Here is a 13,870-nt window from a genome sequence, read left to right as displayed (position 1 = left end):
TTACCTGAAAGGACTTAATAAAAGTCCACAGCAATGTCCGGATGCCTTCCCCCCTGCTGAGAAGCTTCACCAATCGCATCACTCGGAAAAGACGAAAAAAGGTGATGGAGATTCTATTGCTCTCTTCAGAGTTCTGAAGGGTTATCATGGAGAAGTCAAACCCAATGGAAAGCAGAACATGCAACACTTTCAGAAAAACAGCAACAGATGCAAAGGTGACAGAGGTAAGAACTGAAGATGTGTTTCTAGGGCCTTTTCAACCTTAAAAAGCATGATATGAAAGGAAAAGTTACATGCTAACAACACAGGACTTTGGAAAACTGCGTCCACACACACATGCATGTCCACGTGTTCTACTGTGTTAGAGGAGAACGCTGGCTGGCCAAGAGTACTGGACACTGATGATGAATGCAAACCACTGCAGACACTGTTCTGGAAGGACAATCATGGAGAATACAGAAAACCAGTGGAAAACTTGACATGGTCAAATAAACTCAAGGAAAAGGCCCAGCCTCTGGGGACTAGTCACTGATCTTACCCCGGGTGTAGCAGTTGGGACAGGGACATTTTCACTTTCAGTTGGCTTTAAGAAATCAAAGATTGAAAATGTATTAATGAAGTGGGAAGGAAGCAGTGGCTCAGGAGAACAATCCCCCTTTTAAAAAGTGTGTGATTAATGTCTTTGGAGAATACACCTGCTCCCTCCCTGAGACATGCCAGTGGCTCTAACTAGAACTGGATTCATGGATGGGCAGCCACTGACATGGCAAAGACACACTACTTCTTTCTAGTTAACATCCAAGGAGGTGATGTCCCAGTTGACAAACATCCAGTGAGACATGATGTTGCAGACCTCAGAAGTACAGAGTGTGCCTCTGCTTCTTCTCCTAACCCCAAGCAAACAGAATGACTCCAGACACTGGGTAAACAGACATTGGGTCTTGGTTCCACATCTTGGTGGATTATATATGGACCCATGGGATCAAATGCCTTAGCTCATGACCTCTCTGATGTGTTGCTGAGGAGATGGGAGAGCTGGTAAGTATAAGGAAGACAGGTGAGTTTCTCTCTTGTAGCCTGCACTGTCTGCCCTGTAGTTCAGACTGCTTCCAGACAAGAGAAAGCTCAGGTCTGCTGGACTCTGGAAGAACTAGAACAGGACTGACCAGCTTTCCCTGAAACTCAACAGCTCCACCTCAACCAGGTCTTGCTGGGCTCCTGTTGCCTAGGCCTCAGATACAGACTGATGACTGGTGCTCACCTGTCCTCCTTACTCCATCCTGGGATCCCACCCAGAGAGGAAAGGGACCTTGCCTTACACCACTCAGTGCCCAGCTTGGCATCTACTGGGTATTAAGTCCTTTGAAAAATGCAGACACTGGAGGCAAACTGTCACAAATAACTCAAAGCATTTTTAAATTAAACAGTAATAGTAAACTGAACTAGAATTGGGACAGGAAGGCCTCTCAGTGGTGGTGTCACCTCCACTGCAGCAGCAGGTCTACCTGGGCACTGACAGAGAGGAAAGAGGCTCATCTGGTTGGGAGCTTCCAAAAAAGCTTTAGGCACAGCATGACTGTAAAACTAAGGGGCAAATGTGCATATTGCTTAGATGGTCTCATCCTCTGGGGACACAGGAAAGGAGAGGCTCGAGTCTGAAGCTGCCTGCTGAGTTCAAATGGAAAATTCTACAAAACTCATAGAAAATAAGGGGTTTGAGTACATCAGAGAACAAGTGCAATTCAGCAATGTGACTCTGAACCCAAGGAGAGCAGGTCTTGATAGTTAGAATGGGGTCCCTGCTCCACCAGGGATGCTCAGAACGGATACTCTATGATGAGCTTCAGGGTCACTATTTTTATTTACCCCTTTTATGATCTCACCTTAAAAGGAACAACATAGCCTTAAAGGGACAGATCATGTTAACTGAAGGTTTTAACAAACAAAGGAGTTAGTTTTCCAAAGTTCTCATTTTCTCCCACACATTCTCGCTAAAAGCTGTGCACAGGCAGGTTTTACTCTTGCCTCATGTGTGTGTGTGTGTGTGTGTGTGTGTGTGTGTGTGTGTGTGTGTGTGAGAGAGAGAGAGAGAGAGAGAGAGAGAGAGAGAGAGAGAGAGAGAGAGAATATGTGCATACTTGCACACCTCTGCTCAGGGAACCGGAGTGTGCAAAAGGCAGAGCCCTCTACAGCTACATTACTGAAACACCCATAATGTGTGTGCGACCTGTGAGAGCACAGGAGACACTCTTTCTGTCTAGTCTTCTGCTTGTCTCTCTCTGTGCTGTCCCATGACACACCACTTCTGACCCACTTCCTTTGGGTAAGTGAAAGGTAGCAGTCAAACTGAGTTTTGAAATGTACATCTTTTTAACTGGTGTCTAAGAAGTATGACAAATTATATGCTAATGAAATTCAGACTCTTGTTTAAAAAACAAAAAAGAGGAGACAGCATTTGTCGAGGGACAAGGCAGCACAACATGCAAAAAAGGAAGGATAGAACAAACAACAAACCAGGCTGTGTGCACCCCCAATGTGGCCTGCAACACCAGCCCCTGACCACTACATGCTAGTGGGCAAAGAAGACTGCTTCAAGAGAGGATGTGGCTGGCAGCACTGGGGGACCATACAAGCTGCCAAAATATCTTCCAAACTGGAAGGACCCTGAGGATGGCTTTGCCCAAACTACAAATGTCAGCCAGATGAAAATGGCAGCCAGCTGTCATTCTGGGCCACACAATGAAGCTCCCTGGGATCTTAACAAGAATTTGATGGGTATGTTCCACCCCAAAGATTCTTTGTTAATTGATCTGCATTGGGGAATTTTAAAAGCTCCCGGGTGATTTTCATGTGCTCCAGAGTCAAGAATTTCAGTCTTAGCTCACAGTAAAGATGGGCAAAGTATTCAGCAGACTGCTCACATTAGCAGAGTAGACACATAGAATGAGTGGGGCCACTAGAAAAGCAGCTTCTTTTGGAGGTGATGATGGTTTAGTACTTGAGTGCAAAGACACTGGATTCCAGCCCAATTATCCTTATGAGGAATGGAGGGTGGAGATGGAACACAGTGAGCTGGTACTATGCTTGACTCCTGGGATCACCCACAGGTTACCCTAGAGGATATGAGATAAGGGAAGGGCTTGCTCCCCAGGTAGCTTTCCAAGAATGCCTGGACTGGGTAATCAGTTTTCAATAGAGGGGAAATTCCACTGTCATCTCAGGGCTTGAACAGACACCTCAGTAGTTTCTTCCAACACTGAAAGGTTATGTTCCTCAGTCTGTTTCTGGGAAAGGACCAGCAGACAGAGTTGGGGTTGGACTGTGGCCATGCATTCAGACAAGAAGCTGAGTAAAGCTGTGGTGATTTGGTCTAAACTGGGTGCCTGACCAGGCAGGGACAATTCTTGAGTCCTGGGGGTGAGCTCCTAGTTATTATAATAGCAAGGCAGCCATGGTTTCCAAACAAGTATGGTGCCTCCCAGGCAAAAATGATAAAGGAAAAACACCAAATGTCAGCAACAACCACTTGTGGGTCTGAAAAATATGTTGCTGGGCCATTTGACTGCCCAAGGAACAAACAGGCATTCAAGAAGGAGCAAAAGTGAGTTGACCAGTTGTCATCCAATATTTTAGCAGCTTGGTGATGACCAAATGTGAAGGAGACAAATTCACAAGAACCATTAAACCTGGAACAAGTGAAGTGGGGGATGTGTAAAGCAGGATGGAGAGACTTAGGTAAGCATGCAAGCAGGACAATGCAAAGGGTCATCTAAAATGTTTTTGCAAAGAATACAAATGCAAGCTTGATTTCTCATTTCCAGGTCACATAATTCATTCTTGAAGGCTGTGTTGGCAAGTCACAGAGCCAATGTGACTGACCAAGAAGGCCTGAGCTCAGGCCCTGGTCAGAGACAACAATGGATGGGAGGGGAAACAATTTAGATGACCGTGATTAATCCTTAGCAAGTCCTGTGAAACACAATGAAAATCAAAGGTGGGAAAGCAAAAAACAAGTATACAGTCTCTAGAAGCGCTTTTGCTTTAACGACTTCACCGTATATATGTTTATATATACTTGCCGCTACAATTTTCTAAAAATAAAACCAACATGAAAATCAATTAGGCAACAGAAAAGAAAGATCAACAGAGTTTGGGAGAGAGAGCATAGCAGGTTAAACATTGCAAAAAAAATAATGATGTTTGCAACTAACACAAGCCACAAATGAATCAAGGGTATTCATGCTCTGCAGACCCAGGAGCTCAGGGGACAAGGCCACCGAGGATGTGTCATGCCTGGGGAGCTACACCTGGGGGTAAGGAACTAGTGTCCCCATTCTTACACATTTATACCGTAAGAGGTTAAGAATATCCAGTCTTTTTGATCTGTATGTCTCCCCAGACCCTAGGCTAGGGCTAAGTGTCCATCACGCATGTTGAAAGACAGAATAAATGAGAAGGAACCTTGAGCATTCCCTTTGGGTCAAGGCCTAGTGGAAAAACACTGAGATCTCCTCAGGTGGCCCAGGGCAGGGAACTCCATGGCCATGGCTGAGAAGCTACAGCTCAGTAGGCAAAAGGTAATTGACTGAAAGTAGAGCATGTGAAAGTTCACCAGTGGGATTTTGAAAGATGAACTAAATGCCAGGAATGGGGCCCCACGAAAGCCTGTCTTGTATAGAAACCCAGTGTCAACTGCTGATACAAGCTGGTATAGATCCAGTCCTTTTCTGATGCAGGGGGAAGCAGAGCAACACTAAGACACTGACAGGCAAGGGTGGGTCAGACAGGACAGGCCCCAGCACAAGTGAGGCAGCCAGGAAGCTTAAGAGCACGGTGCCACTCCCACCAGCCAGCAGGTGGGGTAGCATGGGAAAGTTGGGTGTTCACTTGGTGAACAAGCTTTGGCCACATCCTGGTACCCAGAAGCTAAGCATTAACGCCCTCCAGTTACACAGCCATTAAAACAAGGGCTCCAGGTTGATAGCTTATGGACTTTCACGGCCATCATAGGCTTTCTCTGACCCATGTAGGGGTCTGTTCCAAAACATTCATGTAAGTATTCCTTGACTGCATTGTAGGCGCTTTGTAAACTGAGATGATTAAGTAGGCAGATGCCTGGCCATAAACTTGGGAGAGAACTCATGACAGCCCAGTTAGGGTCCTGCTATTTTCTCATTAGCACAATTATTTTATACCCAAGCATCATTTACAAATCATGAATGGTAATTTTATAGTTGCATTTTGGAATATTTCACGTAAAGTATAATTTATGTAAGTCTGGGCTTACAGAGGTTGGGGGATACATGCACCCAGGCCTAGTAAAATACCATTTTAGTATCTTGTCAATGGGCATAGACTTGGGTGTGATGAGGCTTAAATCATATCCTGGTAGACTCAGTAATGGTTATAGTTCACTTCAGTTACTGTATGGAAAACCTGCAGTTATAATAGTATCTGCAGTGTACTAGTTGTACCTGCCTAACACTTTGGGCTTTTAACAAGTATTTTCACAGCATTTTATTCCTCTTAAACACCTGTGAAGTAGGGAGAGCAGATAATACTCTGTTGGACACATTCCAGAACTGAGGCCTATATCCAAAAAGTGAGGCTTTACAGTAGGGCTGAAACTGCCAGGTCTTGGGATTACCAGGTTGGCAGCTATCCCACTATCACACTCCAGAATCTGCCTGCCCCATCATAGGGCATAAAGGAATTTCATTGTCCTCATTTGATACAGACATTCTGGGCACCAGCATGGACCCTAACAATTCTCAGCCCTGCAGTTGTCAGCCAGGTAGAGCCTTGGAGTTGGGGCAGAGCCAAACTGGCAACATGGAGCAGAAACCAACACTGCAGGAGTTCCTCCACTTTTCCCCTCAAAGGGCATACAAACAGGATACCCACTAAGACCTGCAGATGAACTGGGGCCAGACCAGTGGACAGGGCCCCCTTCTGCTTGCCTTAGGCCTCTGGTCAAGGAATGGGTCAGCCGAGGGGAGTCAGGTGGGAGGTGTCACTCTCCTGCTCAAGGGGTCTCTCAGGAGGCTCGCTCCCCACACTGCTATACGCTGCTGCTCTTTCATTAGATTCAATTACTGTGACAAAGGGTACTGACCCTCTCTCTGCTAAGCCTGTGCCCTCCCTTCCATGGTCCCATCGGCATCACCCCCTGTAGAGCTAGAGCCTGGAGGTATTTGCCAGTGTCACCAGGAGGACTCAGAGCAGACTCAGGATATGGGAGGATGCCAGCAGCAGCAGCTCCCACACACTCAGGCATGGCTATCTGTGAACCTGTGCCTTCACAGAACCATGTGGGTACAAGGGCACTCATTATTAACAATGTTTTACAGCTGGAGAAACTGAGGCACAAAGTGGTTAGGTGACCTGCCAAGGTCACACAGCTAGTGAGTGATAGCATGCACATGCTCACACATAAAACTTAAATAATATCTTTTTAAAATTAAAATTGTCTTAGATCCAAAGTGGTAATTCTATGTTTACTCCTCCACTTCTTCAGGGGAAGAGGATGGAGATGGGAGGGGAAACCACAAATTGACCTTCACCTGTCAAAAAGAATTTGGGTCTCGATTTCTAGTGCATATGCAGAGTCATGGGTGGGGCTTCCAGTCTCTTCTGTGTCAGACTTAATGAAAACAATCACATTATAGGACACAAAGTTTGCTACTTACATTCACTTCAGTTATAGCAATATCAACGACGCTACCAACAACAATTAAGGCATCAAAAGTGTTCCATGCATCAGTGAAATAGTGCTGTTAGGGCAAGCATTCAGAGCCACAGAGGAGAGGAAGCACAACAGAAAAAAGAAGAAAAGGACAGTGTTATCAAAGGGGAACATTCTAGCACTGTGCCACCTGGCTATTTGAAAAATTGCCCTCAGACAAACATGTTATCGATACATCACTTTGGATATGGCTTCTGACGTAGCAAATAAAAGCAATTACAGATACCCTATCTTACCTTGCCTACTAGTGCCTGGGGTCAATGCTGCCAGAAAGTCAGCCCTACATAGGTAATTTGTGTCTGCAAAGGTGTTAGGCTAAAGCTGTACTTTAAAAGTTCTTCCCACAGCTTTCATTAGGAAATGCCTACTTTCAGATCAGGTGTGATTGGGATCTGTGACTTGTCCAGGTGATGCCACTGCAGGGCAGGGAGCAGAATGTGCAGACAGCAGAGAGAGGACACAAGCCACACGGTGTGTATACTTACGTCTGCTTCGCTGAGGGCCACGTCTATAATGCTGCCGATTACGATGAGGGAGTCAAACGTGTTCCAGGCGTCACTAAAATACCCCTGGACAGAGCAGGTGGGGCAGACGTTTATGAGCACGTATGAATGAAACATCACACGGATCAGAGGGGGACACATCTGAGTCCCCACAGAACCCATGGCAACCAGATGGGATGGGAAAGCCAAAAGGGAGGCAACAATACTGTCCACTGGTGGAAAATGGCACAGAAGGGTGGTTGTGCATCTGTGCATGTAAGAGAGGACACATGTGGGTATATACACACATACACACACATATGCACACGCACTCATGCACATGTATACCACAGACCCTAAGCAGAGAGGGCAACCCTGCCCTGGCACCCAGCATGCTGACCACAAACCATCATGAGCTGATGGAAAAATGAGGCTCTCACAATCTTTTCAATGGTCTCAATCACCCTGCTGATTCTCTTCTCCCACTTAAAAGAGTCCTATAACAAGGTGTTTCACACCTTTTCATTTCTGCACCTCTTCAAACAAACCAGAAGACCTCCCACATCCTCACCAGTCCGGAAAGTATCAGAAAGGCTATGCCCTGTGTCAGGATGACCAAGATGACAAGCTCTTATCTTCAAAGAGCTCTCAATCTAAAGGACACAGACAGACTTGGTCTAAAGGTCACAGACTGCAGGAAGACAGGCACAGAGATGCACACAGACCCAATGACTTTGTGGCAGAGAAACTCTTGCTTATGGAGATGGAGGTCTCTGTGTAGGAAAGCTGAAGCGGTTCTGCAGAGGAAAAGAGTACTAAGAATGAAGAGGATGTTCAAAGGCTCCCATAGCACTTGAGAGAAGCCCCAAATTGCCAATACACTTCTTCTACCTTGACTCTTGCTCTTCCTGCCCTCTTGGTCCTCCAAGCTAAGAGGAACCCTCTACTATCCCTCACACACACCACCAGGCTCCTCCCCACCTCCAGATGCCTTTGCAAGCCTAATCTCCCCACTTCAACTCTCCTGCCCAAATTCACTTCCTCCTTCAAGGTCATATAAATGCCAGCTCTTTCATGGAACATTTTCAGCTTCTCCTAACTGCCCATACTCCATCACGTTGACTGTATCTCTCTCACGCCTTGATCTCTGCAGGTCTACCACATCTTCTGAGGAGGACTGAACTGCTTATTCTGTCCCTACCTCCACCAACTCCAACATCCAGCCCAGATCCCTGAATCCATGTGCTTGATACATGGTGATCTTCTCTCCACAAATGGTACCATACTGGTCATCCAGTTTCTCCCAGTTTCTTGTTTTTTTAGGTTCTCATATCCTGCACTAGGATACAATTGTCCCTATGTTTGTAATTTACAAATCCATATGTATGTGCTATACATATTTACTGGAACCAGCACAGTAAGTGCTAAACTAGTGCCTATTGTCTCCCAACACCCCAGGAAAGCTCCCCCATCACAGGTGGTGAGGCTGTTCTTCATACAGAGACGGGAGTCTTTTGGTTGCCAGAGCTAGACTGTCAAGGCCACTGACTGTCTGTAAACCAACTGTGTCTTCTCAAAAGGTCAGAGCATGTTTTGGAAATAAAAATTCAGGTCTTAATTATATAAAGAGGGGCCAGCATGCTTACAACTGGGTACATTTAGTGTCATATTAAGAAAACCAGAACAGGAGGTACTTTGAAGTATCAGGATCCAGGAATTGGTGATCATATGCAGGCCCAGAGGAAGTCACTTTGGAGCCACAGCTTCTTTGTGACACTATAGAAAATGTGGACATGTTGACTGTCCTCAAAACTGGAGTGGGGATGTTTTTTCTACTTACTATTAGTCACTGCCCCAAGGGAGGGAAAGTTATTACACTCTGGTGGTTTACTGTTTTCATTTCTTGTGAATTAATGTAAGATTTCCCCACCCAACTTCTATGACGTCTGATTCACTGAGCTGCTTCCTCTTAGAATTAGTGCCTCTCCCACACTTGACCCTTACTGATTGCCACTCTCTCAAACCCCTCTCTCAACAGTTTAAGAAGCCAACAAAAGGAGTTCTCCCGTACCAAGTCTGATCATCTGTGAATAGAAGTCTAATTAGAAGGTCCACTTAAAAATACACTCACACCTTCTCAGCTTGTCTTCTCATGAATTCATGACTCTTGGTTGACAAAACTGGGGGAAGATGGACATCTTCGAGGTCTAGACTTGAGATACACACGAGGTCAGAGGTGGGTAAATGGCTGGCACAATGACATAAAGGAAGTTCCCTGACAAGAAGTCAGTGGAATCACAGGGTGCCTTTAGTGTTAGTGCTGATATGCCAGGCTATGAACATGCTGGATCCTCTAGAATCATTTATACTACTGCAAACAGGTGACAAGCAGGTCTCTGACTGCCAGAAGTCCCACAGACTACACTAAGGGGCAAAGCCTGCTCTTTTAGGATGTTAGAGCAATTCAGAGGCTAAAGAGAGTATGGCAATCTTCCCTTCTCCCACAGGAAGGAAGTTATGCCTTAATCAAATGCTTGGTCACCTGTAGCCACTAGACTTCTCAAGTACTTCCGAGCAGTGAGGCCTGTCTCATATGCTCTCCATCTCTCCTGTTGCTTGACAGATTTTTCAGAGTCCAGACCCACCATATACTGGACACCAGCCCCTCCCATAGCACAACCTCCCAGGCTCAGAGTGACCTGGGTATCCACTGTTGGGTCATTTCCATCAGCCTACAAGCTATTTCCCACGGAGCCAGCTCTGGTGCACTGTAGTAGATAAAATCCCTTCAAATCGATATGACACAGGGCTTAATGCTTCTTTTGGGTTCTGGAACTTTTTGGAAAAATCAGTGATCATCTCTCTCTCTGGAGAATTCCTTCACAGACATAAAATGATACCCAAATCCTCATGTTCACAGACCCAGTGTAGGCAACAGAAGGCTTGACTTGATGCAGGTGGCTGGAATCAAAGGCTCTAATAGGAGTCCAGGGAGGCAGAAAATGATAGCCCTCCCTTTCTTCCCACATACTGTTTCCCTGTTTAGCAGCCTCCTATTTAATAAAAATCACTCAAAGTGAGCATGACTCAATTCTCCCACCCTTTCTGCACCAAAGGCACCACAGCATTTTGTGATAGTAAGACATGGTCTTCTAGCATAGGGTCCATTTTCACGTTCTGTCCTCTTTGATGATAATGATATGTTCTCTTACAACTGAATTCTCAAGTCAGGGCCTCTTAAGTGGAACCAGCAATAAACTCCTTTTAACAGCCCTGCCTGCCTAAAAAGACTAAGCAAGTCAATCACATGCTATAACACTTATTCAGAAATATTTCTGACTCTGGAAATTTAAAGTCATGAACCAGACTACGGGCCTTAGAGACATGCAACAACATTATTTCTAAGAACCATATTCTGATTGACTGTCCACGTCTGACAATGGGCTCCTGGAAGGCAAAAACTGGGCTTTTGGACTATTCCTGGATCTCTAGCCAGGATAGAACACAGGCTTGGTACATGTAGGTAGAATGGCTGTAAATGAGAAACGAAAAAAGCAGCCCAAGTCCAGATTCTTTCTGTTGCTTCTGCAGATCTGAAGAATGCAGATCTGTATAAATGACCTGCCTTTGTCACGTATCATGACAGCAGGATCATTTCCCAATTTCTGGCATGGACGTTTGGGCAATATTTGACCCAAGTGATGGTCCACGGTGCCAACTTTTAGCAGAACCATATCTGACAACTTTATAACTAGCATAAGCCCTTTTTTTTCCAAAGGTAAAGTAGAGGCTCAAAAGAAAACATACCCCACTCAGACAACTCTGCTCTACTCAGATATCCTGAGATAGAAAAGCAAGTACCATCTTAGGCAAAGCTGTACCTACAGGCTCATCCATTACTTCCTTTTGTCATTCCACCAATCTTTACTGAGTAACCACAAGTAGCAGACATTAGGGGAGGGCCTGTGGACCCAAAGACAGAAAATGAAGAAAGAGATGTGGAGCAATGTTGATAAGACCAATGCATAGTAAGTACAACATGTGAAGGGTAAGGCTGGGCTCGGCTTGGCTGGGCTGAGGACAGGTCACAGAGGAGTAATGCTTCCTGTGGGTCTTAAAGCATAACAATGAGAAAGGACTTCTAGACCAAGGCCTGGGGGCATGGAAAGATCTAGCACCTTCACATTTGGGGAAGGGGTGGGAAGGAAGGAATAGCAGGGAGAAAGTGGTAGGAAGTGAGGCAGAAATAGACCTGGACCAGTGTTTTGTGGAGGATTTTGAAAATTAGGCTACAATGATTATACATTTTTATTTTAAGCAATAGATGGCCAGTGCTAGAATTTCACTGGTCAACTTTTTCCTTACAAAGGGAGTAAGTGGAAGATGAAGGGAAGGACTGAGGCTACAGGCAGGAGACCACCAAGAAAGCAAGCAGAGTAGCTTTAGGAGAAAGGAGGGCAGGCAGGTCTGGATGAGACAAAGAGGGCCACTGAGGCCCTGGGCATGTGTATATCTTACACCGAGAGAAAAGGACTGGGAGGGAGCTTTTGAGACCTCGACGGGATGAGAGGATGGAGCCCATTAAGAAGACCAGTGTAAAGTTCTAAAGGCAGTAATAATTTGGTTTCAAGCATTATTTGGCATTGAAAATAAATCACCTACAAAGACAGATCACTGAAGAACTGAAAAGCCAGTATGGAATTTTCTTTCCAGGAGGTAGAGAACATGTTCTAGAAAGATTGCTGAGACTTTATCAAGAAGCTCTACTCCTGCCAGGTGCCCTGAAGTAGGAAGTGCTGCCCAGGGAAAGATGGGACCAGATGACCCAAGGCCCATTGTACAATGGCTCTGTACAGAAGCAGGGGGCAGCACTGAAACCCTTCTTCCCCAACCCCAACTTCTCTTTAATTTTCCAAGCCCAAATGACTAGGAGTATAATTTAGACATTTTCAGGATAGAACCAAGATCAGAAGGCTTTGGGGACCAAGACTAGGGAAGAATGGGACTCCCTGGAGAAAATCCCACAAGAATGACAGATAGTCTGGGCCTGGGTCAAGTTCTGGATCAAACACCAGATAGGAGAATCCAGACAGACTGGGACTTATGACTCCACAAAAGGCTTTTTATACTGGCTGCAGCTATATTTTGGGAAAGGCTCTTCTTCCTGAATCTTCCTCAATGGAGCATGAGAACTTACTGGAGAATTCCAGCAGCTTCCCTGGGAGCACTGCAGGCAAAGGCCAGGTGAATGGGCTCGTCTCTTACCTAAATTATTAGCTGCCTTTCAAAACACTATGGTTTCATAGTGTTTCATTGGTCGGCTCCAAGATGAAAGCCCAACGTAGAGTATACCACGTGAATGCCCAACAGGTGGATTTCTCTTTGGGGATTCAATAAAATATAAACTAAATAACCTTCTTGCCTTTCCCTAATTCTTTTGTTTTTTGGGTTTTTTTTTTTTTTTGGTTTCTCATCACCTTCCACTCTTGCCTGACCGACATTCAATATCAACTCTGTGTAGTGAAACTGCCTCCTCACTGTGAAATTCCCAGCTCTGAGTCTCATACTTCCGCCCCCATCCCTACCTCATGCCTTTCAACTTGTGGATGCTGGGTAACCTGATCCCACATGGCCTTGGACCATTTCCCTCTAAATGCACTCCTACAGGACGCCCTGTTTCTCAGTCAGATTCCCTTATATACAACAAGTTCTAAAGGTCAGATTCCTCACATTGTTTTAACCCTTGCCTGCTGAAATGCCTTTTCACCTACCACTAAGAATTATTGTTCAACTTCACTTTCTGCATTTGCTTTACAGAAAAACTGCAAACCTGTCTTCTGACAGAGATGCTGAGGAGTCCTTCCAGAAGATGTGCCCACACAGTGCAGAAGGCTGTCCCAAGGGATACTGGCACAGAGCTCCCCGCACAAGAGACAAAGACTGTCCTAAGATGGGTCATCTCCTTGAAACACTCATCCCTCGGCAGCTTTGCTATTGCTCCTTAGCTTGACTACCCCACTGACCAGGACAGAGGGGGCCTCACTGGCTCCTTTGTAAAAGACCACCCTTGTGTGGACAACAAAGAGAAAACTGAGTTTTAAATGTTAGGAAGGATTTCAAGAAGAGCTCTTCTTTGCTTCTTGGTGGACTTGTTCTCTCCCAGCATCCAGGCACAGAGTAATGTAAAACTTATCACCCTGGTTTTGCTGAACACAGTGACAATGTTCTTCAGGGTGCAGAGATGCTACTGTTATTTCAAAAGTCCTCTTGATTGTAATTTGAGGTCATCTCAGGCTATGAAAATATCTTGCTGAGTAAAACTACAAAGCAATGCAGTTTCTGGTGGAAATCACCCATTTAAAAATTCTGATCTATCAGTACTGATTATGAATTAGCTACTCATTTCTCCCTTGGTATCGCCCATCTGCTCACATACCACTGTACTCTCCTCCCAGCGTGGAGGTTTACTGGACCAAGAAGTGTGCTGCACACCACTGATATGCATGCGTGCACACACACACACACACACACACACTCATACACTCAGGTGCATAGGCACACATGCACACATGTGTGCACTCATTGTGGGTGACTGTGCTCTCTCTTCAGCCTGGACAAGCTTTCAAAAAGTTCAAAGCTTAAT

At 45.4% G+C, this 13,870-nt stretch overlaps 1 protein-coding gene across 22 annotated transcripts in view; it reads right to left on the bottom strand.

Moving 5' to 3' along the window:
- Cacna1d (calcium voltage-gated channel subunit alpha1 D) overlaps positions 1-13,870 on the bottom strand; it is a 322,522-nt gene that overhangs the window by 46,276 nt on the left and 262,376 nt on the right. For 9 of the 22 annotated variants that reach the window (XM_074043953.1, XM_074043952.1, XM_074043939.1 and 6 more), the window contains 4 exons: positions 7,231-7,314; positions 6,690-6,773; positions 539-583; positions 5-133 (listed from right to left, as the gene is read on the bottom strand). In XM_074043953.1, the coding sequence (XP_073900054.1) occupies positions 5-133; positions 539-583; positions 6,690-6,773; positions 7,231-7,314 (342 nt within the window). The remainder of the gene's footprint in view (positions 1-4; positions 134-538; positions 584-6,689; positions 6,774-7,230; positions 7,315-13,870) is intronic. The other 13 variants (XM_074043956.1, XM_074043949.1, XM_074043955.1 and 10 more) reach the window with 6 other exon arrangements.

The sequence above is a fragment of the Castor canadensis genome, chromosome 10, assembly GCF_047511655.1.
Source record: "Castor canadensis chromosome 10, mCasCan1.hap1v2, whole genome shotgun sequence".
Taxonomy (NCBI): domain Eukaryota; kingdom Metazoa; phylum Chordata; class Mammalia; order Rodentia; family Castoridae; genus Castor; species Castor canadensis.
Note: the sequence above shows the minus strand (reverse complement) of the source record. Positions and strands in the feature narration are given on the sequence as shown.